This window comes from Asterias amurensis, chromosome 3, assembly GCF_032118995.1.
Source record: "Asterias amurensis chromosome 3, ASM3211899v1".
NCBI lineage: Eukaryota > Metazoa > Echinodermata > Asteroidea > Forcipulatida > Asteriidae > Asterias > Asterias amurensis.
The window spans coordinates 24750880-24778777 of NC_092650.1; the positions used below are offsets into that span (position 1 = coordinate 24750880).

At 41.1% G+C, this 27898-nt stretch overlaps 1 protein-coding gene and 1 pseudogene across 1 annotated transcript; one reads left to right on the forward strand and one right to left on the reverse strand.

The window, feature by feature from the left end:
* The window catches only part of LOC139934793 (uncharacterized), a 41787-nt pseudogene that overhangs the window by 5032 nt on the left and 8857 nt on the right, over nucleotides 1-27898 (forward strand).
* LOC139934401 (uncharacterized) lies at nucleotides 3545-26972 on the reverse strand. The gene is made up of 4 exons (XM_071928625.1): nucleotides 26675-26972; nucleotides 17270-17357; nucleotides 7007-7096; nucleotides 3545-3777 (listed from the first exon to the last, which is right to left on the reverse strand). Exons 1-4 carry the CDS (start codon nucleotides 26951-26953, stop codon nucleotides 3545-3547), a joined length of 690 nt encoding a protein of 229 aa, XP_071784726.1. The 5' UTR covers nucleotides 26954-26972.

The window sequence follows — 27898 nt, forward strand, 5'->3', positions numbered from 1 at the left end:
AGTTTGAATGGTAGATGCTCACTTCAACAAATGTTATTATGTACCTTTGTTAGGACAAATTTGTATTTATTACCAATGGGAGACTTTGGGACGCTTGGTGGCAGCAGACTTACCAGGTAAAATCCATTGTTCTCGGTCATTTGCGCACGCTCACAACTACGTAAACAATGGAAATTTACCTGGTAAGTCTGCTGCCACCTAGCGTCCCAAAGTCTCCCATTTGAGTTTCAAATCACCTAAACTATCACGCTACCGTTGTAACAGCAATACATCAAAATATTAATAATACTTGTGTAAACACAATGAAAGACCCTGTGTATATAACAAACTAACCGCATACTCTACCAAAGAAGCTGATATGTTTATATATTAACAAAGTCTGAATATATTAATTGGTTGAAAACGTTAGATTAAAAAAGTATACTTCTATATTAACCTTTTTTCCGGATCCTTCCCTTAATCCCTTTCCCCTCGTTTTTTCTATGAATGGATGTGATTGTTTGGACTCGTTTCAGCCTCTGAAGAAGGTCCGGTTCGGATCGAAAGCTAAGGCCATCTACCCTACTTATTATATATTAACCGTAAGTATATAAGAGTAACTCTAAATATATAATGAGTAAGGTAGATGGCCTTAGCTTCCGATCCGAACCGGACCTTCTTCAGAGGCTGAAACGAGTCCAAACAATCACATCCATTCATAGAAAAAACGAGGGAAAAGGGATTAAGAGAAGGATCCAGAAATAAGCGGGAAAATTATAGCAAATCAAAGTTTCTATTTCAGAAACAATTGGTAGCTATGGACCAATATCAGTAAAGTGGTGAGGACAAAAGATGTTCAGTATGAAAGGATGGATTAATGGACCGTAAAGCATTGTTCGATAACAATGCAGTGAAACATGAAAGGGTAGGATTAGAGAGCAAGTTGCATCATGGTGCAACTTACAAAATAGATACTAATATAGGTATGAATAGTAAAGTATAGTACGTGAAAATGGAGGACTGATGAAACTTATTTTGAACGACACATATGGTGTAAATAGATTGAGTTAAAAATCACCTAAACTATCAGCATTATACATCAAAATATTAACATTGGATATATTAAGGTTTTCGTCAACACCATGTGATGATAATCTCTAATTGAGTTGGGGGGTAGTTCAGAAAAACCACAGGTTTCAACTCGGCTTTCTCCAGAAGACGATCAGAGCATACCGATCAAAACGTCGAGTTGAAACTAACGATTTATTTTTCAGAACATGGTGCAAACCTTACTATATTTATTATTTAATCATTATGAGCCGAAAGACACATTATGGATAACTAATGTCGATGCTTAGTATTGTATTTATTGATACAACTATTTAACTACTGAAACAATTACAAAAGCGAAGCTCATTTTGTCCGTTTAAAAACTCTGTGTATTTAATTTTTTTATATAAAGTGGACGCGTCCTAGGCAGTTTAAAATTACGGCCACGGCAACCGTCTCTCCCCTACATGTACACACGTGCTTAAATTAATGCGTACAAATTTATGATTCAAGATCAGCGCATCTGCCAGTGTTGAAGAATAGACAGACGCGCTGATCTAGCCGTAACTGTAGCCGAAGTTGCCGTTTCGGACACGGCATTAAGGCTGGCTCACATAGTAGCGGCAAAGACCCCGCTAAAGGCGACGGATGTGACAATCCCAAAACGTTGGCGGCAAAGTGACGGCAAAAGGGGAAAACTTAAGATTCGCTGACGGATGGGAACGACCTTCAGCGACAACACAACGACAAGGGACGAATGGCTGCGGCAGGGAAAGGGCGGCGAGTGACGATGTCTCGACGGAGCCCGGTAACAAGGAACGAGATCAGGCGGCTGGCAGTGAATTTATATTAGCTGGCAGCAAGGAACGGCGGCTGACAGTGGGTTGCGCCGACGACAAAGCCTGTGTGTGTGTGTGTGTGGATCGTGTAAATATTCGAGATGGGTGTCCCACTATTCACAACGTTCTGGTCATCCACTCCGACAACGACTTCCAACGAAACTGTGACGACCTCAAATGTTTATAGAGACGGAAGCGCACGGCATGGACAAAGTCAAACGACATGAGGGTTGCGCTCTCCAACGAAATCTGAACGAAATCTGAACAGAATCACAACGAAAAAAATTTTTTTGCCGCCACATGTGCTGAAAATTTGTCGACGCACGCGACTGATAACTGCGGCTATCTGCGGTCGCTGGCGGTTTCGTCAGTGACAATTGACGGCAACACACGATGATTGGCGGCAAATAAGAATTGCGACTCGCAGCTTAACGTAGCTTGCCGTACTCTTTATTCGTCACACTGGACAAGTCGTGATGACTGTCGCGGTAATAGCGAAACGGATCTCTCGTATAACTATCTCATGAGAATGGCTGATCAGCGCGAGAATTCAGGTCTTCCCAATCTTTTCGATGAGGATTTAGGGGTTTCAGCTTGATGGAATGACAATGCTGTAACGAAACTGTGTCTAGGACGAACGTGGGTAATTATATGCACAAGTTCGTCCTGGAAAAAGAAAACGCCACACACCGGGGTCGACCCGGGGAAGCTAAACGAACGCACCCATTTATTTATTTATTTATTTTATTTATTTTAAATCTTTAGACATACACAATAGTTGCAAGTTGTACAGGGGCTGTCAAGGCTAAAACAAAAGTATAAAACTGTCATCAAAAGATGTGTAAAACCAGTAGTCAACCCATAGTCAACCTTCCGCCTTTTCGCTATAGTGTCGCTGGTTCCCCTCTGCAGTTTACGCATGCTAGAATGGAGCATGCTGTTGGGAACAGTGAATAAGTCATGATGGGCTCGAGGCTGGTTCCAAATGGTCGACCACAGTAGTCAACCAACGGTCGACCAGCCCGGGCTCGAGACAAAATAGTCAAACTTCAGTTAAAGGGAAGGTACACGTTTGATAGTTACTCAAAACAAATATTAACTTAAAAACTGACTATAACAAGCATTGGGGAGCTGTTGTTAGTATAAAACATTGTGGGAAATGACTCCCTCTGAAGTAACTTATTTTTCGAGAAAGAGGTAATTTCTCACTAAAATAATAAAAGAATTATCTGAAGACAAACAAATTCGTCCTACAAGGGTGTTTTTTGTTTCATAATTTCCTCGCAGCTTCGATGAACACCAATTGAGCCCACATTTTCACAGGATTGTTATTTTATGGTTATGATGGGATACACCAAGAGAGAAGGCTGGTCTTTGACAATTACCAAACGTGTACCTTTCCTTTAACAATGGTGCACACTAACTTGAAACAACGCTGCTTAAAAGTAGCTACTCTAGAGACTAAATTTTAAAAATCAGATATGTTATACTCCATCCGATATAGAGTGGATTCTTCTGGAGGGGCGTGGCGTTGCTTTCTGATAGTCGGTCGCGCGATGGTCGCGCGATGGAAATCTTGACGGTCTTAAAAAGACACAGTTTTCAGGCCTTGGTCTTAGGATTGCGCGCAAGATTTCCATCGGACGACCATCGCGCGACCGACTATAAACCGGCCTTTAGAGGACTTGCTCCACCGTCACCTCACACAGCTGTAGGAACTCTCCTTCTTCTCGGGACTGAAGATCAACGCTGACAAAGCGCGCCCTCAGCGGTGGATCACACACGAACTCGATGGTTGCACCTGGTACTGCGGCTTGTTCGCTGGTAACAGACGAGCCACACTGCCGGTTGTTGGTCACCTCACCGCCGCACATTCCAGCACGGACGGCAGCCCCCGTCAAACGATTGTCTGTAAGGTGTATTACATAATTTGGTTGTTATATGGTGCGTTCGATTAGCTTTTACATCATTCCAGGGTTTCACCCACAGACATATAATACCATAGAGTTATATATAAGATCTAGAGGGCGCACGAGTGATGCTTCGTGCACAAACGCCACGGAACCGCAAGATGACAAGCGCGTCATTCTGCACGCGCGTTGAATATGAAATAAACGTTTGAGGTTTTTTTTATTGAACGCTCACGCGATGCTGTTTGTTTAACTTACAAAATGGCCGCCTGCTCGCATAATGGGTGCGTATATAGGCCAGTGCGCGCTCTAGTTCTTAAATATAACTCTATGATCACCCCTGGGATCAACAACATTTTCTTAACTTTCTCCAAAACGATGAAAGTAGAAGGATTTTGCCAAGAAAATTATGTTCGTCACGCACTTTCCGGCCAAAGTGCGCGTCGGTGCGCGTTTTGAGTGGGCGTTGATGACGCGTATCGCATAGACGTACGTGCTACCGATACGCGATTGTTTGGTGTGCATTCGACGCAGGCGTACGCAGCACGGCGGGCCGAAGTTTGAACTTGACATTTTAACAGTTAAACCTCAACGCCCAACATTTGTAAACAATCACACGGAATATTTATGAAGTGTTGTGTTAAGGTTACAATCCAGCATCGGGTCAATATCTCATGAAAATTTGTAAGATATAGTTAAGAAGTGCGGGCACTGCCTCAAGGTTACCAAAACGTGTACTAAAAGCAGCGGGTCGCGTTAACTTCCGCCCACGGTTTGAGAAAGTACAAAATTACAGTTTGGCGCCCCTACTGTCCGTCTATAGGTTCTTTATGTCTGTGGTTTCACCCAGTGTGGCGGTTTCAGTCTTCCGCCGTCAGCACGTTGTTCGAACGGTTTTAGCTTTCCGGCGTGTTCAGTTTTCCGGTGACCTGTCAGATACCGCCGCGACTACCCTGGCGAGTACTGTAGTTCTCTCAGCAGTGACCCCAAATTGTTTATTACGATTCTTTTCTGTGTAGTCACATAATCTCTTGCCCCATCTTTACATGTATTCATGGGTAGAACTTTAGGCAGGTCACACTCTGCTTGCATAAAAAACAACTCATACGATCCACGCGTTTGCCGCTAGTTGTACTCGACTCGTGGACGCCGCCATGACAGCTACCGGAGGGTAACGGATGACTCAATACGGCACTAAAAATGGACTACTTTCGCTTGCTGTGCGCAGGCATCGCATGACGTAATGCTACCGTATTTGGTCATTCGGAAAACTGAACACAGCGGAAAGTTGAAACCGCCACACCGGGTCAGCCCTGCTAGTGGAGTGGGTCACTTGGGGGCTGGCCCCAGGTGCATGACGTCACCACGAGAGGGTGAGTGATCGTTCGATTAGCTCTTGTCAGTATGGTGGCCCTGAAGGGACATCGCATATCGCAAACGTGTGCGCATACGTATGCAATGTCGTGAAACAATTCGCAAATATGTGCGCACACGAATGCAATGTCGTGAAACAATTCGCGAATATGTGCGCACACGTATGCAATGTCGTGAAACAATTCGCAAATATGTGCGCACACGTATGCAATGTCATGAAACAATTCGCAAATATGTGCGCACACGTATGCAATGTCGCGAAACAATTCGCGAATATGTGCGCACACGTCTGCGAATATTATTTGCGATGTCGTGAATTTTATTGCATACCATGTTGCATACCTTTGAATAAAATGTCTAATGATCTGGAGTGTTTCTTTCCAACAGTGAGATAAGCGGTAGTCATTGCAGCAGTAGTCTTTGTTGTGAGGCAAGCGAGGCGTGTGGTCGTCCTTGGCCTGGTGCCAAGTTCCTGGGTATACACATGCTTTACAGAGGGAGCCTGCTGTAGCGCCACAGTACTCCCTAGATCGGTAACAAATTATCCACAACTATGACATCATCCTAATGGTATGCAACATGGTATGCAATAAAATTTACGACATTGCAAAACAAATCGCACTCGTGTGCGCACATATTCACGATTTGGTTCACGAAATTGCATACGTGTGCGCACATATTCACGATTTGGTTCACGAGATTGCATACGTGTGCGCACATAATCTCGATTTGTTTCACGACATTGCATACGTGTGCGCACATATTCGCGAATTGTTTCACGACATTGCATACGTGTGCGCACATATTCGCGAATTGTTTCACGATATTGTATACGTGTGCGCATATATTCGCGATTTGTTTCACGACATTGCATACGTGTGCGCACACGTTTGCGTTATGCGATGTCCCTTCGGGGCCACCATATGTCAGGGGTCGACACATGGAAGCTAATCGAACGCGCCCATAGTTTCGAGAGAAATTTATGCAATTGAACGAATCAGATAGCGACGTAAGGATTCCAGACTGCCCAGCTTTAGGTAAAACTTAAAGACACTGGACACTATTGGTTATTGTCAAAGACTAGTCATCCCACTTGGTGTATCTCAACATGCACAAAATAACAAACTTGTGAAAATTTGAGCTCAATTGGTCGTCGTCGAAGTTGCGAGATAATAATGAAAGAAAAAAATACCCTTGTCACACGAAGTTGTGTGCTTTCGTTTAGGCGCTTGATTTCGAGACCTCAAATTCTTAACTTGAGGTCTCGAAATCAAATTCGTGGAAAATTACTTCTTTCTTGAAAACTACTTTACATCAGAGGGAGCCGTTTCTCACAATGTTTTATAATATCAAACTCTCTCCATTACTCGTTACCAAGTAAGGTTTTATGCTAATAATTATTTTGAGGAAATTACCTACAGTGTCCACTGCCTTTAAAAGACTTCATATAGGAGGCAGTTGTTGTACGAAGACGTCATACAAAGCTTTTATGTACAGTCTCCAGGAACCCTGACATTCTGGAGGATCAGAATCTTCATGATTTGTACTATTAATTTTAATCCAATCCTTATAAGAGCAGGGTACAATATCATAAAGCTGCTCAGTATGAAATTTCCAACCAACATGATTTCCATCCAACTTTGTTGCATATTTCTTCTTTCGTTTGTTGTTTCCTTATCCTGACAATCACGTGGAAATTGGTTACTTATCCTGTTTTTATCAAGGAAGAAATTACATGCTAAGCATTAATGTTTGTGCTTAAGTAGCTTCATGAAATTGGGCCCAGATGATAAAGTTATTTTACACGACCCGGGAAAACAAGTCAGTGTCTGTCGAAAATAGAAGTTCACTTACTGCAGCAGTCCCCGCGATTGAGGATGGTGACCTTTGATATGGTGTACACATCTTCCAGATCAACTCGCCACCAGGGGGCGTTTTCTTTACCTTGTTTAGTGAAATAAAATTAAAATAAACAGGGGAAAAGGGGGAAATCAACCGTTAATCAAAATGGACCGTCTTACAAATGTCGTAAAGGGGTATCGGTCACTTTGGCACCTTGTAAACTCGGCACCAACAAACTAGGCACTTACGAAAATACAAACTCGGCACCTGTCAAAAACGGTCCGCCCCTCAAAAGAGTTTGCAGGGTGCCGAGATTGTAGGTGTCGAGTTTGCGAGGTGCCGAAGTGTCCGGTATTCCTTTAAAAGGAATGAATGAAATGATTCAATTACCGGTGTGTTTAATGAAAGAGCGTCAAGTGATCCCCGTCAGGTACGTATACTCATTCAAACCGGGGACATGTAAGGGTACAGTATAGGGTCCCTGGTTGGTTAAAGGTGGCAGGTTTGAAACGGCAATTTAATCATTAATCCGGAGGTCGTTGGTGCGAGTCTCACTTCAGTCAATTTGTCTTTGTTCATCTTAAATAGTTTAAAAATCACACAGCAGTGGTCCTTCATGTTGTTCATTATATGTATAATTTGAACGTGTTTACAAGGGGGGCGTACAGTAAAATTATACACCAAACATAGTGCCATTAATAGTGAGGTGTCCAATTGCGGGTGTTACTGAATGGCCATTTGGGGGGTGGGGGTCCTGACAACTACCGAACAAAATACCCCACAAGGAAGTTCTTGAAACAAAGGGGGGCAATAGGTTTAACATTGCGGAACCCCGAACCTTGTCCGTATAGGATGTGTGTACCACAAACGTTGTATGTCTGTCAGCAATACATTAATAATAGTATCAGCTAAATAAATTTTAGTTATAAGAGGGCGCTATCAGATGACATATTTTTTTACACAATTTCGTCGTATGGGGGCAGCGTCAAGGGGGACACACTCCCCAATAAAAGCAACAGCACTATAATTACGTTTATCATAGGATGGGAAATGTTGAATACCTGTGTGAGAGCAGCTTAAATTTTTTTTAATCAGGTTATCCTGACTACCGTCTACAGCTTTATCTGATGTATGTATCCCATCGTAATCGCTACTTTGTTCCGTCGGTTTTCCAACGATATCCAGTTCCGCTAAAGACAAAAGAGTATAAACATTGGTATGTTTCCCAACAACCTAAGTAAAAGGAAAGTGCCGGTGTCCCAGGGAATCCTGTCTGCCGGAGATACAATACAATACAATACAATACAATACAAATATCACTGTTTCATTTAGATCAGCGGTAATTCGATTCGGTCCTCCATCTGGGAAAATAGCAAGCTTTCGTAAGACGGTGGGAGGGCCAGGGTGATGAGACGGTAACAAAATTCTAAAGCGTATTTTTTCCAAGGAAAGATGAGGCCACTAGCATCAAGTGGCGTGTTTTACCTACTTTCATTGGTGGTCTGAACAAAGACGGATTGTAGGCTACACCCTGATGGAGAGCGCCCCTATAGTTTGTGAACGTGGACTCGTGGGTGATTGCAGTCCCTATGGGGGTTTTCGCATATATTATAATAATTGAGTTCAGATATAAATGAAAAATTAATTTTGTTTATGCTTTTTCCAACTTTCTATGAATGCTATAAGAATCCTGAGGAGATGTCGATGGTGTTTATTTAATTTGTGACTTTTTTTAAATAAAAATACCATTAAAAAACTGTATAGGGACAGCATTCTCAAATACAGGCACTAATGGACTAACCAGCTGTATTTTCCTAACCCTAGGCTAAATTGGGCACCAAAGTCTGTGATTCCACTTTGAGGTGTTGGCAGACGCCCAAGTACAGGATAAACTGAAACAGCACGTCCAGTGGTTTTTTTCCAGATGTGGCAGATTAAAAACCAACTATATTCCGACACCCCTATATTCCGACAACTGAACCTATATTCCGACACCCCTACAGGTCGTTTTCGCACATTATTACTATGTTGATCAATAACAAAAACACAACTTGTATTACGCCAGGTTTCCCGGTGAATTTCGGCCGGGTATGCGGCACCATAATGTAGCCCGAGCCCTAAATGTAGCCCGGACCTAAATGTAGCCCCAAACATGCCCTAAATGTAGCCCGGACCTAAATGTAGCCCCAAACATGTACCTAAATGTAGCCCGGACCTTAATGTAGCCCCAAACATGTACCTAAATGTAGCCCGGACCTAAATGTAACCCCAAACATGAACCTAAATGTAGCCCCAAACATGTACCTAGATGTAGCCCGGACCTAAATGTAGCCCCAAACATGTACCTAGATGTAGCCCGGACCTAAATGTAGCCCCAAACATGTACCTAAATGTAGCCCGGACCTAAATGAACTTAGCCACAGACATGACACTACTGCTTAATGGTGTTCCAAAAAAGACACTTCGCGTCGCTGTCGCCGTCGCGGTCGCCTTCGCCATCGCCGTCGCCGTTGCCGTCGCAGTTGTCATCGCCGTCGCCTCCGGACTCCTGAGGGCGCTGTTTCACTATCCTGCACAGAGCTGTCAAAATATTTAAAGATGTAAGGGGGACGAGGGCTGCGACCGTGACGGCGTCGGCGACTGCGACTGCGACGGCGACATTGACGGCGACGGCGACGGCGACGGCGACGGCGACGCAAAGTGTCGTCTTTGGAACACCATAACTGCTAGATATCAGTCTGTGGATGTTCAATCTATGGTATAAGATTTACTTGAACTGGGGACAAAGTCCATTGCGTTGTTTCCATTGTCCGACACCGCTCCCCCCCCCCCCCCTCCAAGACACACACATACACCCACACAAACACCACAAACATTCCGGATGCTGCGGTCTCAGGACTCGTTTCGGTTTAGGTAGTAAGGCAGATGACTCCTGGTGCCAAGTGCATTCAGCGGTAGTTTGCTCAGTCCCAAACTGCACTATCAACTGTGAAATAACGCTGAGTTAATATTTCTTTGTCGTTGCTCATTTGTCTTTATATTCAAATGTTAAGACCTGCGAGTTAGGTATAGCCTTAAAATCCTTTTCTTTTTGTCATTTTCTTTTGTCCTTTTTTAATTCTTTTTTATTACTTTTATTACTTTTATTATTATTCTTCTTATACGAGACCCCACATAAACCCACCCTGTAAACAGCTGTTGCTTTTATCTGCACTTCGAAAAGTTATTATTTAAACACTTTAATAGACCGATTGCATTACAAATGTTTTCATGTGATCACGTGACCTAAGTGAGTACTGAAAAACACAGTTACACAGTAAAGACATGGGAAGACTCGTACCGATGGACATTAATTGGCTGTATTTTCGCTAAATAACCCTTAACTTAAACGAAGCCCTTTTTGTTAATTTGAATGTTGTCATGTTGATTTAAATCACATTTGCTGTTTGATATTTCCAGTAATCTACTACAAAATGCTCACGCGCCGTTTGCACTGTGCACAGCGTCAAGTCGGGCTGAAGGGAGATTACGAAGTTGATCCGACTCATAGTTGACAGCTACCCCTTCCAATCAAATAGTTTGAGGGTGAAAAACAAGGGATTTGCAGCTCCTATTTGGTGTAACTGTGTTTACCCATTACTGGCATTGTTCAGCCACCGGTAAGGTCTCATGTTACAATCCCGGAATATTCTTCTGTGTTTTCGAGAATTGAGTCTTTATTGAACAACAAATTGCAACATTAATCATGTCTTTTTACCGCACGTTTTATCCCATGTTTGTTTACATATAATAACACCCACAACAGGTCACGTGACGCACGGAGCGCAATCGGTCTATTGAGTCCAGTTTATTATGCATGTTTTTTATTTGAAACGAGTCAAACAACTCGCCCTTTCATTCATTGTAGCAATCATAGTGTGTAAGGGGAGAAGCGAATCATACATGTAGCTGTGTATCCGACCATCAGATGAGACAAGTGTGATTTTTAAAAATTTTATTAGATAAGTGCATCTTTATACAGAGTTTTACTATAGATGGGCAGGCGCCGTTTGTATGATAGTGCGGGTAGGAAACGAAAATGGGTAGAGAATGCAGAGGTTGATGAGGAAAACGCATGTTTTTGGTGTGGTCCCTGGTAGTAAACCATCCCTTGGTTGCTTGGACGTTGCTTTTGGAGCTGTCAATACGGTGGTTAAAACTGCACTTACTATCTTTGATGTTTTTATATATCTCCACGGAAGAAAGGGAGTGTGGGTGAGATCGATCATTGGTGGTGCACGACAACTGACAGACCATTCAACAACATAGTGTGTGTATGGGAAAAGAGAATAACGCGTAGCCCTTGTGCAATCAGACTATAAAGACGAGACTGTATATGTGACCAAAAAACAACATTTTGATGGTTTTGTAGAATAATAAGCATGGTAAAGGAGGACACGCACAAACAAAAATAAAGTAATACCGGAACGCACTGAAAGTATTTCCCTTGTTAATGGAGAATCATGTAAATTAAAGCTTTAAAGAACGTATGGGGCGATATGTGGGTAGTCCTTACGGAATGGGTTTTTGTGCGGGGGGGGGGGGGGTGGATAGGATAGATAACAACACATGTTATCGGTATGGTCTCTGGTAGTAAAAGTTTCCCGACTGCTAATTGAGTGTTTTGGGGTGGGAGACAGATGTCTCTGTGTTCAAACACTGAGTCAATGATTACAGCAGAATTAATTTATGATGTTTTTATGAAACTCTATGAAGACAAGGGAGTGTCAGACTCGACAATATAGAAATCGTGTAACTGAAAGACGGACACAAAATAACGTTCACTCGACACGAATTAAACTTCTAATATTCTTATTAAATAAATCTTAGGGGTATTTACAATATTTACAACATAATCAAGGTATAAACTGAAATGATGGCTTCCGGACTTTCGGATCGCCAGTAACTCTTGGTTGTATTAGCTCACAACATCAAATAAACTTATAAATAATATATGCTTTACAGAATGGTTATATTGTGCTCCTTCTCACATAAAGGTATAATTATCGCACAACAGTTACAATAAATAAATCAATGTATATCGTCTCTCTTTGTGCGTCACTTCTCAACTTATAGGCAACGTAAAACAAATAAATAATCTACGAATCGGGTTCTGCCAATCTGGCCCCAAGCCTTAAGTTTCACTAACTGGAACAGCTTAAGCTTTCATAAATTAACAATGTTCAAAGTAATCGTTGCGTCGTTAAAAACCTTCACCGGCGGCGAACCTCCGTCTTGCGGGTGAATCCCAATTATAGCGCCACACTCTTGTGTCCCTGCCGTGGTCGTCCTTGCGATCCAGACTTCGGGTACGGTGAGAGGCGTAGCTGATTCCAGGGGTTAAATGGTCATCTATAACGAAATTAACCAAACTGTCTAATACTGGGTTTTCCAAACCAAAAGCACATCAGATAAATACATTACATAATTTCGTTAACCACTTCAAACACTTTCGTTGATGTTTTTCATCACGTCTAAAAGTTTTTGAGGGAAATTCTCCCTATCACTGAAACTGTTAGCACAACAAATTAATTGACTAAATCATCAAGCACTTGAATGATATTAACAAACCAGTTCATCATCGTAACATTGTCAAACTTCGTATCCGTTCCGACATTTCCAAGTAAATAATACAATTTTATCAAATCCATTTTAGTTCTCAACTTTCGTTAAAACTACTCAACTTACGGTAATTAATTGGAGAGGAGTCTTTGGCGTCACACTGCCGTTGCTGTAGAGATTGGTCAACTCTGACGTACACGAAGGTGGCTCTCGGCCATAACTTTGGCTGACCGGCCCAATACCGATACGGTGGCTGTATCCACTCGCCTGCTGGTTTGGTCGGCAACCCTAACATTCACATTCCACACGTTCTCTCTCCTCAAGCTCACATTGCTTTTTAACTCTCACAACACATTCTCACACTCCACATTAACTTTCCTTTATCCAACTGTTTCAATGCAAAAATACAAAGGCATTTGCCAAAAAAGGAAGGGGGGGTTCTTAATTACCATGACCATAGTTAACTAAGGGTGGCACGCAAAGTATGCCTACATAACATAGCTTAACAGGGCGTTTCCGGCGCAGTCGACGCGTATGACGTGACCGAAATGCGGCACTGCGCGAAATATTTACAAACCGCAGGTTTGGGGAATTTACACTATGTCAGATCGAGAAAAATAACAATAAAACAATTAAAGACAACTTATCGACAATCGACTCTGACAGGGAGGTACAAAGGGAGGGGGCGGTAAAAGGAAGGGGTTTCTGGGGAAAGGGTAGTTGGAACGTATAGGTTGGGGAGACATTGAGGGTGGGGGTGTTTATAGTAGCGGTGTTGAACAATAAAAACAACCCAATGGGCTTGTGCCCAAGAAACGGTTGAAGCAAATCTTCCACATACTTCCTATACGACGAATATCTAGCAGTAGGTTTGTGTTTAAGAAAAACATTTATATGAAAAAAGGCGTCTACGTCCAAAACGAGAACGTAACAAGGTTCATTCGGTGTTTGTGAACAAAGCTGTTCCGTGGTCTTTTGCTGGATTATGTGCTAAAATTACCAATGAGTCTTTAACTGAACAAAATTTGAAAAATGTTGTATATAGTGTCTTGAGTTATGGTTCCACTTCAGGTTGACCAGGGAGTAGAAGTCAACTTGAGGTCACGGTTTTTCAAAATTTATCTCCAACATCCAAGGAGTCCAAACTACAAACAGTTTAAAAAATCGGCCGTGTAGTCCTTGAGAAATGATGCTTGGCTAAATGCCGCAGGCTTTGCCTTGTCGTGGTTTTCATCTTGGTTTTTGTTTGCATTTCCTTTTTTTGATTATTTTTTCCTGTCATTCTCTGAGCGCTTTGAAACCTTATGAAAAGGCGCAATGTAAATGGTATTATACTATTATTAGTATTTTATTATAGGCCCCCTATAGAACGGGGCCCAGTTTTAATGCCTATATGCTTCAACCAAACTCTACCCACACAACCACCATGTTCCGCTTATTGTGCAAGCACTGAAAAATATGTGCAAGCTTCGAATCAAATATTACATACGATGAGTTTCCCCGCAAACAAGCAAAAATATCCCTGCTAAGCTGTGAAAATAATATGCTTTATGTAAGCGCATAATATCCGCGCTTTTAAATTGTCAATTATTTACCTACGCAGTGAAGCAGAGTCATTTTTTTTTTAACCATTTAGCCACTGGACCGCCCAGCCGCCTATCGATATACTATATGTGGTAGGAGGAAACCTTGCTAGCTTGTGTTTGTAGAAAAAAAGGAATGTCAAAAGAATCCTCGATAGTCATTATTAAGCTAATGAAGCTAATGATGATGAAATTATTTAGCTCTTACCCCAACAAAACGCTCATTAGTAAACACAAAGGAAACTGTATTTATTCATTATTCATGATAACATTGTCGAAAACTCACGCCTTCGCATTTAATCAGTATAATAGTTGAGTCAGATAAAAGCCTTGAAAAGCTATTGTGTCCGTTTTATAGTTACAAACAAATATTCGCCATAAAAATTACCGTAGCCGTTTAACGAGAGACATTTACTGTTCTCATGCGAACTTGTACTTTTATACAAATATCAAGGTTCAAATTGTGCATAAAATTTAAGCTGTGGCTATCTTTTAAAATTTGAACTACGATTCCAGTAATTAACTGCAAGAATCTTGAAATATTAGTTTTCAGCAAACTCGGGCGGTGCAGGGACTACAGGGTTAAATACTTTTACATGTTTGAAGTGTAGGCCTTACCAAACCTACTTACAGAGCAACATGTCATGGTTTTGATAACCACCAAACTCTGCGCTTACGATCACCATTCTCCGCTTTAAGTGCAAACGCGGAATAAAATGTGCGAGCTTGGAAGCACACATTTCGCTTGACTTAAGCGCATAATTCACCACTTCTGCTAAAGGCACTGAATATTTGCTTCCAGAGCAGAGCATGACATTGAGCCCTTTCGCACAAGAATTTTCATGAAGCAAGTTCCCATCATGACAGACCTGGGTGACTAGTAAAATTTACTACTCGACTAGTCGCACCTCAAACCCATTTACGACACTTGTCGAGATAAATTTTGGATCCTTAAGATTTGTGCCGCAATGTGCCGCAATGTGCCGCAAGCGCAATATTAACTAGACATTAAGTGTTTGTGAACAAACACGAAGCTGTTCCGTGTTGTTTTGCTGGGATTATGTGCTTCATTGCCCAAGAAGTCAATAACTGGAAAAAGGTTTTTCAAAACAGTTGTGTAGCTCTTGATATATTTGTATGGTCACACTTCCGGTTGCCCGTAAGTAAAGGTCAATATGGCCTCATAGCTACCAAAGACTTATATGCAATACCCAAGGAGTCTATAACTGAAATAGCTTAAAAATTGGTTGTGTATATATTGATATATGGTCCCACTTCCGGTTGACCCTGAAGTAAAGGTCAACCTGGGGTCACCGTTTTTCAAAGTTAATATTTATTGCTTAGAGTATATAACTGAAAAAAAGTTTGATCATTGGCTGTGTACTTTTTGATTAACATGGGGTCAAAGTTATTTCAAACAAATTTTTGATGCACAAGGAGTCTATAACTGAAAACAGTTTGAATATCGGTTGTGTCGGTCCCACTTCCGGTTTAACCGTAAATAGAGGTAAACCTGGTGTCACGCCTTTTAAAGTTTAATTTTAATGCCCAAAAAGTATACAAATGAAAAAAAATTGAAAATCTGTTGTATATATCTTGAGAACCCGGAAGTAGAGGTCAACGTGGGGTCACGGTTTTTCACATGTTAATGTTTTATGCCTAAGGAGTTTATAATTGAAAAGAGTTTGAAAATATGTTGTATAGTTCTTGAGATATGGTCCCACTTCCGGTTGACCCGGAAGTAGAGGTCAACTTGAGGTCACGGTTTTTCATGGAACAGGACATGGAACAGGAAAATATTAAGCTGAATGTTGTATAGTTCTTGAGATATGGTGCCACTTCCGGTTGACCCGGAAATAGGGGTCAACTTGAGGTCACTATTTTTCAAAATTAACCTCCATCCACCAAGGAGTTTGTAACTACAAACGGTCTAAAAATCGGCCTTATACTTCTTGAGATAAGGTGCTGCAAAGATTGTCTAAAGATCGGCTTATTAAATATTCATGTCGTTTGGGGCTACATTAAGGTACATGTTTGGGGCTACATTTAGGTCCGGGCTACTTTTAGATACATGTTTGGGGCTACATTTAGGTCCGGGCTACTCATAGGTACATGTTTGGGGCTACATTTAGGTCCGGGCTACATTTAGGTCCATGTTATTGGCTACATTTGGGTCCGGGCTACATTTAGGTACATGTTTGGGGCTACATTTAGGTCCGGGCTACATTTAGGTACATGTTTGGGGCTACATTTAGGTCCGGGCTACATTTAGGTACATGTTTGGGGCTACATTTAGGTCCGGGCTACATTTAGGTACATGTTTGGGGCTACATTTAGGGCATGTTTGGGGCTACATTTATGTCCGGGATACATTTAGGGCTCGGGCTACATTATGGTGCCGCACAGCCGGGATTAGGTTTGAACATTCATAAGATGAATTTTTACTGTTTTAAAAAGTGGTAGAATCAAATTAAGATAATCGAATCACGCATGCATTTCATTTGTTTGTGGTTATAAACGTGAGTATGGCTTCCCGAGTTAGCGGGCAATAAAATTCTCGGTACTTTGATATTGTTATATGCGTGACCGTGTTGATAACATTTCATGAGCCTTCAATTAAAATATTGGTGCAGGTTGTCGGAACATAGGGGTGTCGGAACATAGGGGTGTTTGGGTCGTTGGAATATGAGGGTGTCGGAATATAGGGGTGTCGGAACATAGGGGTGTCGGAACATAGGGGTGTCGGAACATAGGGGTGTCGGAACATAGGGGTGTCGGAATATAGCAGTCACCATATCGGGGACAGCTGTCACTGTGGTGACTTGTTCCAGGGTTTTAACGCGTGAAGCTGGCATTGAGACACAGTAAATACTGTTATAAATGCAATCTACAATTAGATGGTATTCTTGACACGCTTGGTTGGTTGAGCCCATGCGAGAAAGAAGGTAAAGCGTGCCATTTACATGCTAAATGACCTCATCTTTCTGGGGGGAATCAATACGCTATGAGCAGGAACAAATCACGAGCAGTGAGTTCGACATGACACAATCGGCTAATAAACGAGATCGACTTGTTGTGAATAAGATCTTACCGTGTTCTTTTCTACAAGAAGGTTCGTTATCCAGGACATCCCAAACATTGGTATCCGTTGTTTCAGGATGAATGTCGCATCCCATCGTCTGTAAGGTGAAAAACACATCACTACGTACTACTGTTCCCAGCAAGATACTTTCCTCTGGGGGGAGGGGAGTGCCTTTTTTGTAGGTGCCGTTGCCTAGCGGATAAAATCATCGGACTCAACAAGTTCTGGCGGTTGTAAGTCACCGGAATGTGGGTTCGAATCCCGGTCGTGTTTCGTTTACAATGATGATGCTTAAAATGAACTGGTCACCTATATTGTGAGTACTTTCAGGTGACGGTAGCGGGAACGAACCAACCCCACGCCCTCATAATTGCATTTTTAAACGTTTTTTTAACAAAAGGGCATTATGAATCGGAATAAAAGAGTAGTGACCCGTTCTTAAACGTTCGTTTAAAACCTTGCAGGATCGTCACACGGCAACGACCCTGCCGGTTTTAAACGGCCGTTAAAAAAACTCGTCGGTACCCTTTAATTCCCTTATTACAGAATTGCAATAGATGTTAAATTTGCATCGGGGATAAAGAATATTAATTTTGTTTTTACCCATACAACGATGTGTATTATAGCACTGTATACTCAGTACTTTCCCGAGTCCTGTGAAAAAAATATTACAGGCATATTACTCGGGTGGAATTCGAACCCACGACCCTTACCAACTAGACTACCGAGATTACCCGGTACTGGTAGCTAGAGGCAGCTAGAGGCAAAAACGTTGCTGGCAGTGTAAACACTTTATGTAATCCACACTTTATGTAATCCACTATAATACACATAAACTGACAAACCTGTTGAAGTTCGAGATCGATCGGCCATCTGGGTCACGACATAATAGTGAAAAACCGATTACAAATTTTGCATTGCATCGATGCAAAAACAAAAATGAATATAACGCGCACTGAGCGATAATTAACTCCAAACGCGAAATTATAATATTTATTTATTTATTAGAAATATGAATTTTCATACAGAAATATTTCAAGGGATGTTTTCTATTATATAACTGACATACAGATCCTTGTCATTTGATTGGTGGAACTTAATTCACGTGAAATTCACCATTACTCCCATCCGCACCGGCGATCAAAAAGACCTATTCGCATTTCCCATTCAACAGTTAGGATCATCCTTGTTCCCAATGTTTTTGAGCAGTACAGCGCCGCCGCGCCGCTGTCAAAACAAAGGAGCACCTGTGCAAAAGGTTGTGACCCGATTGCTATTGGTTGTCAAACAAACTAATGGTATACTTTTAAAATACATCAAATGACAAGGATCTATAGGCCAGTTATATAAAACATATATTGAGTGGCTTTAATTCGTGGGGTGGAAGGAATATTATCGCTCGGTAAAATTTGGACTGTTCTATTTCACTCGGCTTCGCCTCGTGAAATGGAACAGTCTTAATTGACTGCCAGTCAATTAAAACCAATACAGGGTGCGTTCGTTTAGCTTCCCTGGGTCGACCCCGGTGTGTGGCGTGTTTTTTCTCAGATAATTAAACGTGTGCAGATAATTACCCACGTTCGTCCTGGGAAAAAAACCCGCCACACACCGGGGTCGACCCAGGGAAGCTAAACGAACGCACCCACAGTAGTAAACACTCGTCATCTGGACACTCTTACTTTTCATCATCATTTTGCAAGGACACTTTTTCTAAAAACACACCCTGCCACATATTTCCTCGTGTCTGGAGTAGTTTACCCACACATATAAAGAACTCTATCTTACTTGAATCATTCAAGTGTTTTTCCAACATTTTTTCTGCTTATCTTTATGACATGTAACTTTGCCTTTTTATGCCAATTTGAGTTTATTTAAAATTCGTTGTACATGTATCTCGCTTGTTACAGTGTAATAATATGTCTTATTTTTTACAATTCATTTTATTTATTGTTCTTTTTCAATTTGTTTTTGCTTTATTCATTCAGGTATTTATTTGTTTATTAAAGAAACACGTTGCCTTGGATCGGTCGGGTTGGTCTTATACGCTAGGAGTCCACAGGGCCAGCGCCAGTTGGTCCCAGTTCGCGCCAAAGATTATGTGATTGGCGCGTAGTGGCTCGCTGTGGCGCCGAATTAATGTCCGCTCGGCATGTGTCGCCAAGTGGAATAAACTGGGTGCCATTTATTATGACATGCGCCAAATGCCACCCAGCTTGCTCCAAAATGTTGCGCCAGTTTGCGCCAGTTTGCGCCAGTTTGCGCCATTACACGGCCTTTTGATTCAAGAATTCATCCTGTTGGCGCCATTCGCGCCAATAGACGGCTACTTGCGCCACTTGGTGATTTGGAGTTTGTGCCAAAGGTCGCTAAATCGGTTTGAACTTGCCGCCGCTTGGCGCTACTTGCCGACTATAATACCGGCCAACGGCTACCTGGTTCAGACCCTCCTCAGCTGCATCTTCGTTGAAAATTGTGTAAAATCTTGTAGAAGTTGTGAAGGAAAAACTGCGTGTGGCCGTTGTCGAGTCGAATTTTGAAAGTTGTGTGAGAAAGTCCTGCGATGCCGCCCTGCTTTTATAGGCGACAAGTAGCGCCGAATGGCGGGCAACCAGGTGGCATTAGGCGCGAAGTAGTCACCAATCGGGTGCCATTTGGTGCGCTTTGGCGGGCTATCCGCCTCTGTTGGAATTATTTGGCGCGTAGTGGCGCAAACAAGGTGCCACTTGGCGCCAAGTGGCGCCATGTAGCGCAAAATCTCATTGGCGCAACATTCCAGTGGATTCCAATAGGCGGATTGTTTGCGCCAAAGGGCGATATGTTCGCGCCATTTGGTGCCACTTGGCGGACACTTGGCGCTGATTGCTCGATGCAAGTGGCGCGACGAAAATTTCAAACATTTTGAAATTTTCTTGCCGCCACATTTAAATTTGGTGCCGTTACGGGCCACCACGAGCCAGTTGGGGGCAGTTTGAGCCACTACAAGCCACTAGGCACCTTATTGGCGACACTAGGCGCAGTGGCGTAACTAGACATTTTCATTTGGTGGGGCAAGTGGGGGCAAAGATTAAATTTGGGGGGGCCAAAGAAGTGCAAGATTATTATTAAATGTGTTAACTGATATATAGTTGATACACACCAATGCAGTTCTAAAACAGTCTACATAGTCAGCAGGTAACAAAAGATTGCGAAAACAACAACATCTTAGAGAACTTGTCATTTTGTATAAGATAAAACTTTTTGACTGTATAAAAGGATTAAATTACCAACTGTGGTCACCAAGTACCAACTTAGAGTTGTACACGGCATTCTCAAATTGGCTTTGTGGGTGTGTAAATACCCAAAACATAATAATATTAGGCCAAGTAAAAATAGAAAAATAGAAATGTTTAGCGTCCCCGCCCGCTTCCTTTTAACAGGACACCTCTTTTTTTTCTTAATTTTTTTTTATGCACATTTTTTTTGTTTTTGTTTTGAAAAAGGGTTATTTTAAATGATCTCAGCAAAAAAAAAATCTGAATGTCTTGTCTGAATGCCTTGACCAAACTGTTTCATTAATGTTTTGTGTATTTCAGCAGCAGAAAAAACAGTTGATATTTGACATTCATGGCGGCCATCTTGAAATAAAAAATAAAAAACCCCTCCTCCTTCCTTTTTTTTGAGAAACCCAGACACTAAACATGTTTCTTTTTTTTACTCGGCCTTATTGTAACAAGTGTAAGCCATCAAAAAAAAAAATACAGGATCGAAATTGTGGGTGTTTAATTATCACATTTTAGTTATGAAACGGATATTTAAAATAGGCCTACCTCTCAATTGCACCGCTTGCTTCAAAGGAGAAGAAATGGTCTAAGCAACCTTTTTCGCTGGCCATTGTTTGCTGTTGTAAATTTCTCTGTAGTGCATCTGACCATGGAGGTAGAAATTTCTTCCTCCATGATCTGACTTTGTGTTTACGGAGCTATTAGTATTGGTCTGCGTTCAGACCACCACGTATTTAACAGAACTTTGTCACATCCTGCACTCTCTGTAACCGCAAAACCACAACAAACATTTACCGCCAATACGATCACTGCGCCTAGTGTCGCCAATAAGGTGCCTAGTGGCTTGTAGTGGCTCAAACTGCCCCCAACTGGCTCGTGGTGGCCCGTAACGGCACCAAATTTGAATGTGGCGGCAAGAAAATTTCAAAATGTTTGAAATTTTCGTCGCGCCACTTGCATCGAGCAATCAGCGCCAAGTGTCCGCCAAGTGGCACCAAATGGCGCGAACATATCGCCCTTTGGCGCAAACAATCCGCCTATTGGAATCCACTGGAATGTTGCGCCAGTGAGATTTTGCGCTACATGGCGCCACTTGGCGCCAAGTGGCACCTTGTTTGCGCCACTACGCGCCAAATAATTCCAACAGAGGCGGATAGCCCGCCAAAGCGCACCAAATGGCACCCGATTGGTGACTACTTCGCGCCTAATGCCACCTGGTTGCCCGCCATTCGGCGCTACTTGTCGCCTATAAAAGCAGGGCGGCATCGCAGGACTTTCTCACACAACTTTCAAAATTCGACTAGACAACGGCCACACGCAGTTTTTCCTTCACAACTTCTACAAGATTTTACACAATTTTCAACGAAGATGCAGCTGAGGAGGGTCTGAACCAGGTAGCCGTTGGCCGGTATTATAGTCGGCAAGTAGCGCCAAGCGGCGGCAAGTTCAAACCGATTTAGCGACCTTTGGCACAAACTCCAAATCACCAAGTGGCGCAAGTAGCCGTCTATTGGCGCGAATGGCGCCAACAGGATGAATTCTTGAATCAAAAGGCCGTGTAATGGCGCAAACTGGCGCAAACTGGCGCAAACTGGCGCAACATTTTGGAGCAAGCTGGGTGGCATTTGGCGCATGTCATAATAAATGGCACCCAGTTTATTCCACTTGGCAACACATGCCGAGCGGACATTAATTCGGCGCCACAGCGAGCCACTACGCGCCAATCACATAATCTTTGGCGCGAACTGGAACCAACTGGCGCTGGCCCTGTGGACTCCTAGCGTATAAGACCAACCCGACCGATCCAAGGCAACGTGTTTCTTTAATAAACAAATAAATACCGTGCTAAATTCACATTTGTTCTTGCCCTTCTGTTTAATCTCATGTGTTTTACATTCGTTTCGGGTCATATTGCTTGTTCTAATGCTTTATTTTGTCTCTTTAAAGTACAGGTTTTTTAAATTATTCTATTTTATGTATTTTATTATATAGCTATATATATATATATCAAATAATAAACCATATATATATATTGTTTTTTATTTACATGTATAGTCTATTATTCTGTATATGTTCCCATCTCAAGTTTGGATTGACAGACTTTAGGGTCTTCCCGTCCTCTCCCCAATCTTGGGGAGAGGACGGGAAGACAGGGTGTGAGATGGAAGAGCAGGGAACTAGGGATACCATACTCTCTCATCTATTCTTCACATGTTTCTTGTTGTATCCAAACCTTTTATGTCAGTCTTCTTCATTTAGGACCAGTGCTTTAGTTGCCATTATTTAGCATGTAAGCCTTTATGTAGTTCTGTTCAACATATTTCTTAATTTTGTTTTCCTTTTACTATAATCTTATTTGCACTTAAATGTACATGTACTGTTGTTATTGATGAAATGGCCGAATAAATAATAATAATAACAATCACTCAATATTTGTATACTATCATCATCATTAGACCGTGTAAGTTTTTATGTAAATCTGTGATCTTCACGATTTTTTTGTTTCTTACCATTTTGTAACGTTCCTTTAAGAACCTCTTGTGGACTAATGTGTACCTGTGTTCGCGGTTAAAATTTTAAAAAACGTTGCTGCTATGAATAGTTGTTTTAAATATTTCATTCATTCTTCCCTTGAATCATGCGATATTGTCTTTGGGAAATTCCATTTTTCGAACAATCTTTATTTACGTGCTACAAAAGAAAGATATTTGTTTAATTGTAAACAAAAATACAAATCTTTCACAGACATTGACCCATTGTTTTCCAAAGATTAAAATGCTTTATGAATATGAGGTATTCGCCCCCCCCCCCCCAAAAAAAAAAAAAAAAAAAAAAAAAAAAGAGAAAAAAAAGAAATCCGTGCCAACTTGTGGTCGTATTCTATCCAGTGTCCTATCCCCAAAAGGCAAGATTTCATAGGTGAAACAGGGAGGGGGAAGGGGGGTGCAAAAAAATTAAAATCTACACTAAGCTGTGCCCATCGGCTGCCAGCATTATCAAAATATGCTATGCCCATTTTGTGTGTGCGCATGGTCGGCCTGCCAGTCGACCCAATGTCTACATGGAATTGTTGATACAACGTAGATGACAAAATTCAAAGACACCGAAAGCGTCAAATGCTAGGACTGATTAATTAATAGTGTCATTAATTGTTAACGTTATTATCGTGATGAAAGAAAAATAAATTAAGGTTAAATGATATCATCGCCACAAATATTTGACAAGCAAACTTTGAAAGGAAAATTAAATGTGATCTATCGAAACCCTTAAAACTAATTGCGTTCATCCTTTTATATATTTTTTTTAATCATCCACACAACCGTGGTATAGCCGTTAACGAGACACACTTATTGCTCCTACGGGGATTATCGCTTCTGAACCTGAAATATAGAGTTATTGAATAACTATTAGCGCAATTTTATGTCATGCAGGTCGTGAAAACAGCCACTGTTGGTTCCAATTTTCTGTCCTTTGTGTTGAACATGGAGGTTTTAGTTAATTTATACTCTGTTGTTATAAAATCATGCTCATCAGGGCAGCTTGGTTCCGAGTATAAATGAGTTTACTTTTGTCCACGACCCGCATGATTTGCCTGTATTCCCAACTGTAACAATATAATAACAATTCCTTGTTACGGGTTCCGGTTATATATATAGTTTTGAAACCAAGTCGGTAATTATTTAATTGCAAGGGTCGTTAGTTCGAATCCTACCCGAGTAATATGCCTGTGATATTTTTTTCACATGACTCGGGAAAGTACTGAGTATAGGCCCTATAGTGCTAACATGTTCGGTAGTTATTGTTGTGTGGTAAAATGACCCCGGTGTTATAAATAAATGCCTTTTGAAAGACTACTGTGTTGCAAAATTTCTTTAATATTATTTTCTTGACTTAATACTGGATTATGCCTTGTAACGGATTAATCCCCAAATCCAAAAGGCAAACTATTGGTATTATTGTCAGAGACTAGTCTTCTCAGTTGGTGCATCTCAACATATGAACAAAATATATGAACATAAATAATATAACAATCCTGTGAAAATTTGAGCTCAATCGGTCATCGAAGTTGATAGATATGAATGAAAGAAAAAACACCCTTGTCAAACGAAGTGTACGTTCAGATGGTTGATTTCGAGACCTCAAATTCCAAATCTGAGGTCTCGAAATCAAATTCGTGGAAAATTACTTTTTCTCGAAAACTACATTACTTCAGAGGGAGCCGTTTTTCACCATGCTTTATACTATCAACCTCTCCCCATTACTCGTTACCAAGTAAGGTTTTATGCTACTAATTATTTTGAGTAATTACCAATAGTGTCCACTGCATTTAAAGGCTTCATGTTCTTTTACCTCAATTATTATGAGTTATGTCTCTTATTGGCCTAAGATTGCACCACAGAGCATCTAATAATTGAAAAAGTGGTCACCACTGGTATAAAAGTTCTCAGTTCAGGACTACGACTTATATGCAACAAGAGAACTTAATGGCACTGGACACTATGTGTAATTACTCAAAATAATTGTTATTATAAAAACTGACCTGTACAAACAATGTTGAGCCGTTGATAGTATAAAACGGCGCCTTCTGAAGTAAGATAGTTTTTGGAGAAAGAAGTAACTTCTCACTCAAATAATAAAAGGTTTCGGCTGAAGCCCTTCTGATATGCATCTGGAAGCGAATAGAGTTGTGCAGCTAGGGTGTTTTTCTTTCATTATTTTCTTTGCAACTATGAGGACAACTCGACCCCCAATGTTCAGTTTTTATAACATGCATGTGTTGGGATACACCAAGTGGGGATACTGCTATTTGACAATTACCGAACATGTCAAGTGCCTTTAACAGGCACACAATCAAAACAGCTCCTGGATATAAAAACAATGACCGAAAATCATGCAAAAAATATCCACAATATTTTGCATCACTTCCATGCGCAATATTTCTTTTAAAGGCAGTGGACACTATTGGTAATTACTCAAAATGGTTTCTAGCGTAAAACCTTACTTGGTTAGTAATTAAAGACAGTAGACACTATTGGTAATTGTCAAAGACCAGTCTTCTCACTTGGTGTATCTCAACATATGCCTAAAATAATAAACCTGTGAAAATTTGAGCTCGATTGGTCGTCGGAGTTGCGAGATAACTATGAAAGAAATAAAAATCACCACTGTCACACGAAGTTGTGTGCTTTCAGATGCTTGATTTCGATACCTCAAATTCTAAACTTGAGGTCTCGAAATCAAATTCGTGGAAAATTACTTCTTCCTCGAAAACTACGTTACTTCAGAGGAGCCGTTTCTCACAATGTTTTATTTATGTTTTCTCGGTCAAATTCGGCAAATGAGCAGCCAATTTCATTTCCATGCGTTCGAATTAAATCTGTTTTGCCACTCCAGTTGTTTCTGCGTTTCAAATTCAGAATTCGGCCGTTCTAATTCGTTTAGAGTCGAGTGAAATTATTTTAGCACTATGTTCAATTTAGTGTATCGTCATTCTTTTTTTCGAGACACACACGCCTCAAGAAGCGACTGCGAATTTAAATGCTGCTTTGATGAATTGTTAAATGGAAAGATTATTTTGTTAAATCGAATGACGCAACACTACATTTGACTAATCATAAAACGAAATCGAATTACCCTTTTGAGTAGCAGTCGATTTTGCGCGAAATAGAATAGCTTGGTGATTAAATTGGCTGCTCATTTTTCCAAAATTGGCCGAGAAAACCTATACTATCAACCTCTCCTATCAACCTCTCCCCATTACTCGTTACCAAGTTACCAATAGTGTCCACTGCCTTTAAGAGCTGTCGATAGTTTAAAACATTGTGAGAAACGGCTCCCTTTGAAGTAACGTAGTTTTTGAGAGAAAAAAAGAGATTTTTTCACGAATTTGATTTCGAGACCTCAGATTTAGGGTTTTTCTTTCATTGTTATCTCACAACTTCGACGACCAATGAGCTCAAATTTTCAAGGTTTGTTATTTTATGCATATGGTGAGATACCAATAGTGTTGTCCAGTGTCTTTAATCAATCTTTGATTTTTATTTTGTGTTTCCCCTTTCAGGGAAATTGTAGCCTATATATGGCCCCTTCCTACACAGAAAGGATTCACGGTATTGTTTACTCATTCAAAATTTGAAAGAAAATTTGTATTTACCTCAGACGCCGTAAAGGTGTAAAGAGACCCAGGCTGCTCGACCAATCTCCCACCCGCACAAACATCAAAGTGTGAGGCACAGTTCAAGTCACATTCTTGATCTTTAGGCCGGTAATTTGCAGATCTACATCTCGGTGAATCCTTCAGACAGGCCTGGTAACACAGCTTTTGGTTCTTGGTAGCATTTTTGGTGGTGTAGTTCCGGCCAACCAAAGCATAGTCAATCACACCACACCATGGCGTGAGTATCCCGTAAACCAAAGGTATTTGCAACACCATGTAAAGACTAAGATATACAGACATGACTTGTGCCTTTTTAAAACAGAAATTGCTGTAAAGATTTGAAACACAATCAGTAGTAGTAAGTTTGGCCAATGTGTGTATACAGTAGTTTAAGTTGTGCCTGCAATCGGATCAACAAGCTGACTCTGAACAGTACTACCGAACGTACAGGCTACATCCAATCATCTGGTCTGCAATCAACACGGGTTTCTTCAATGGTGAATGCTGCATTACATCAATATTAAAGGCGGTGAACACTATTGGTACGTGCCAAAGACTAGCCTTCACAGTTGGTTTATCGCAACATATATGCATAAAATAACAAACCTGTCAAAATTTGAGCTCAATCGGTCATCGAAGTTGCGAGATAATAATGAAAGAAAAATAACCGTATAAGGGCCTTGAGTTAAGAACATCTGAGGCATTAAATAACCATGTATTGCCATGGTAACGTGTTGGCACATTCATTCAAGCAGATACACAAACACAATCATACAATAATAAATGATGAATGAGATCACGGATCCGTGTAAAGAACGAATCAATAAATTAGACACCTTTTTCTCGAAATGTTCAAGCAATACGTATAATTATCATAGGGCATGCACATAACACCTGCTAGGAATGTTAAGGGTTTTATTTATTTGTCGTTGTTACTTATTAAAAGAACGGGACATGATTTTTTTCAAGCAAATGGGAGATCTTGTATCGCTAGTGTAGTAGCAGCATATACGAACCCGTTAAATTTCCACAATATCGCTATGAAATCAGCAAGTAAAACTTATTTAAATCTGCAAATAACAATACCTGGAAGCAGAGACACACTGCATTGCGGGCCCCAAGTGTCAAAATGACCCAGAAATGTCTCAAACTTACACAAAGTCTGAACTATCTCATCTTGTTTAAACCGTCTCCGAGTCAAGCTAACCCAGAGATGAGTCA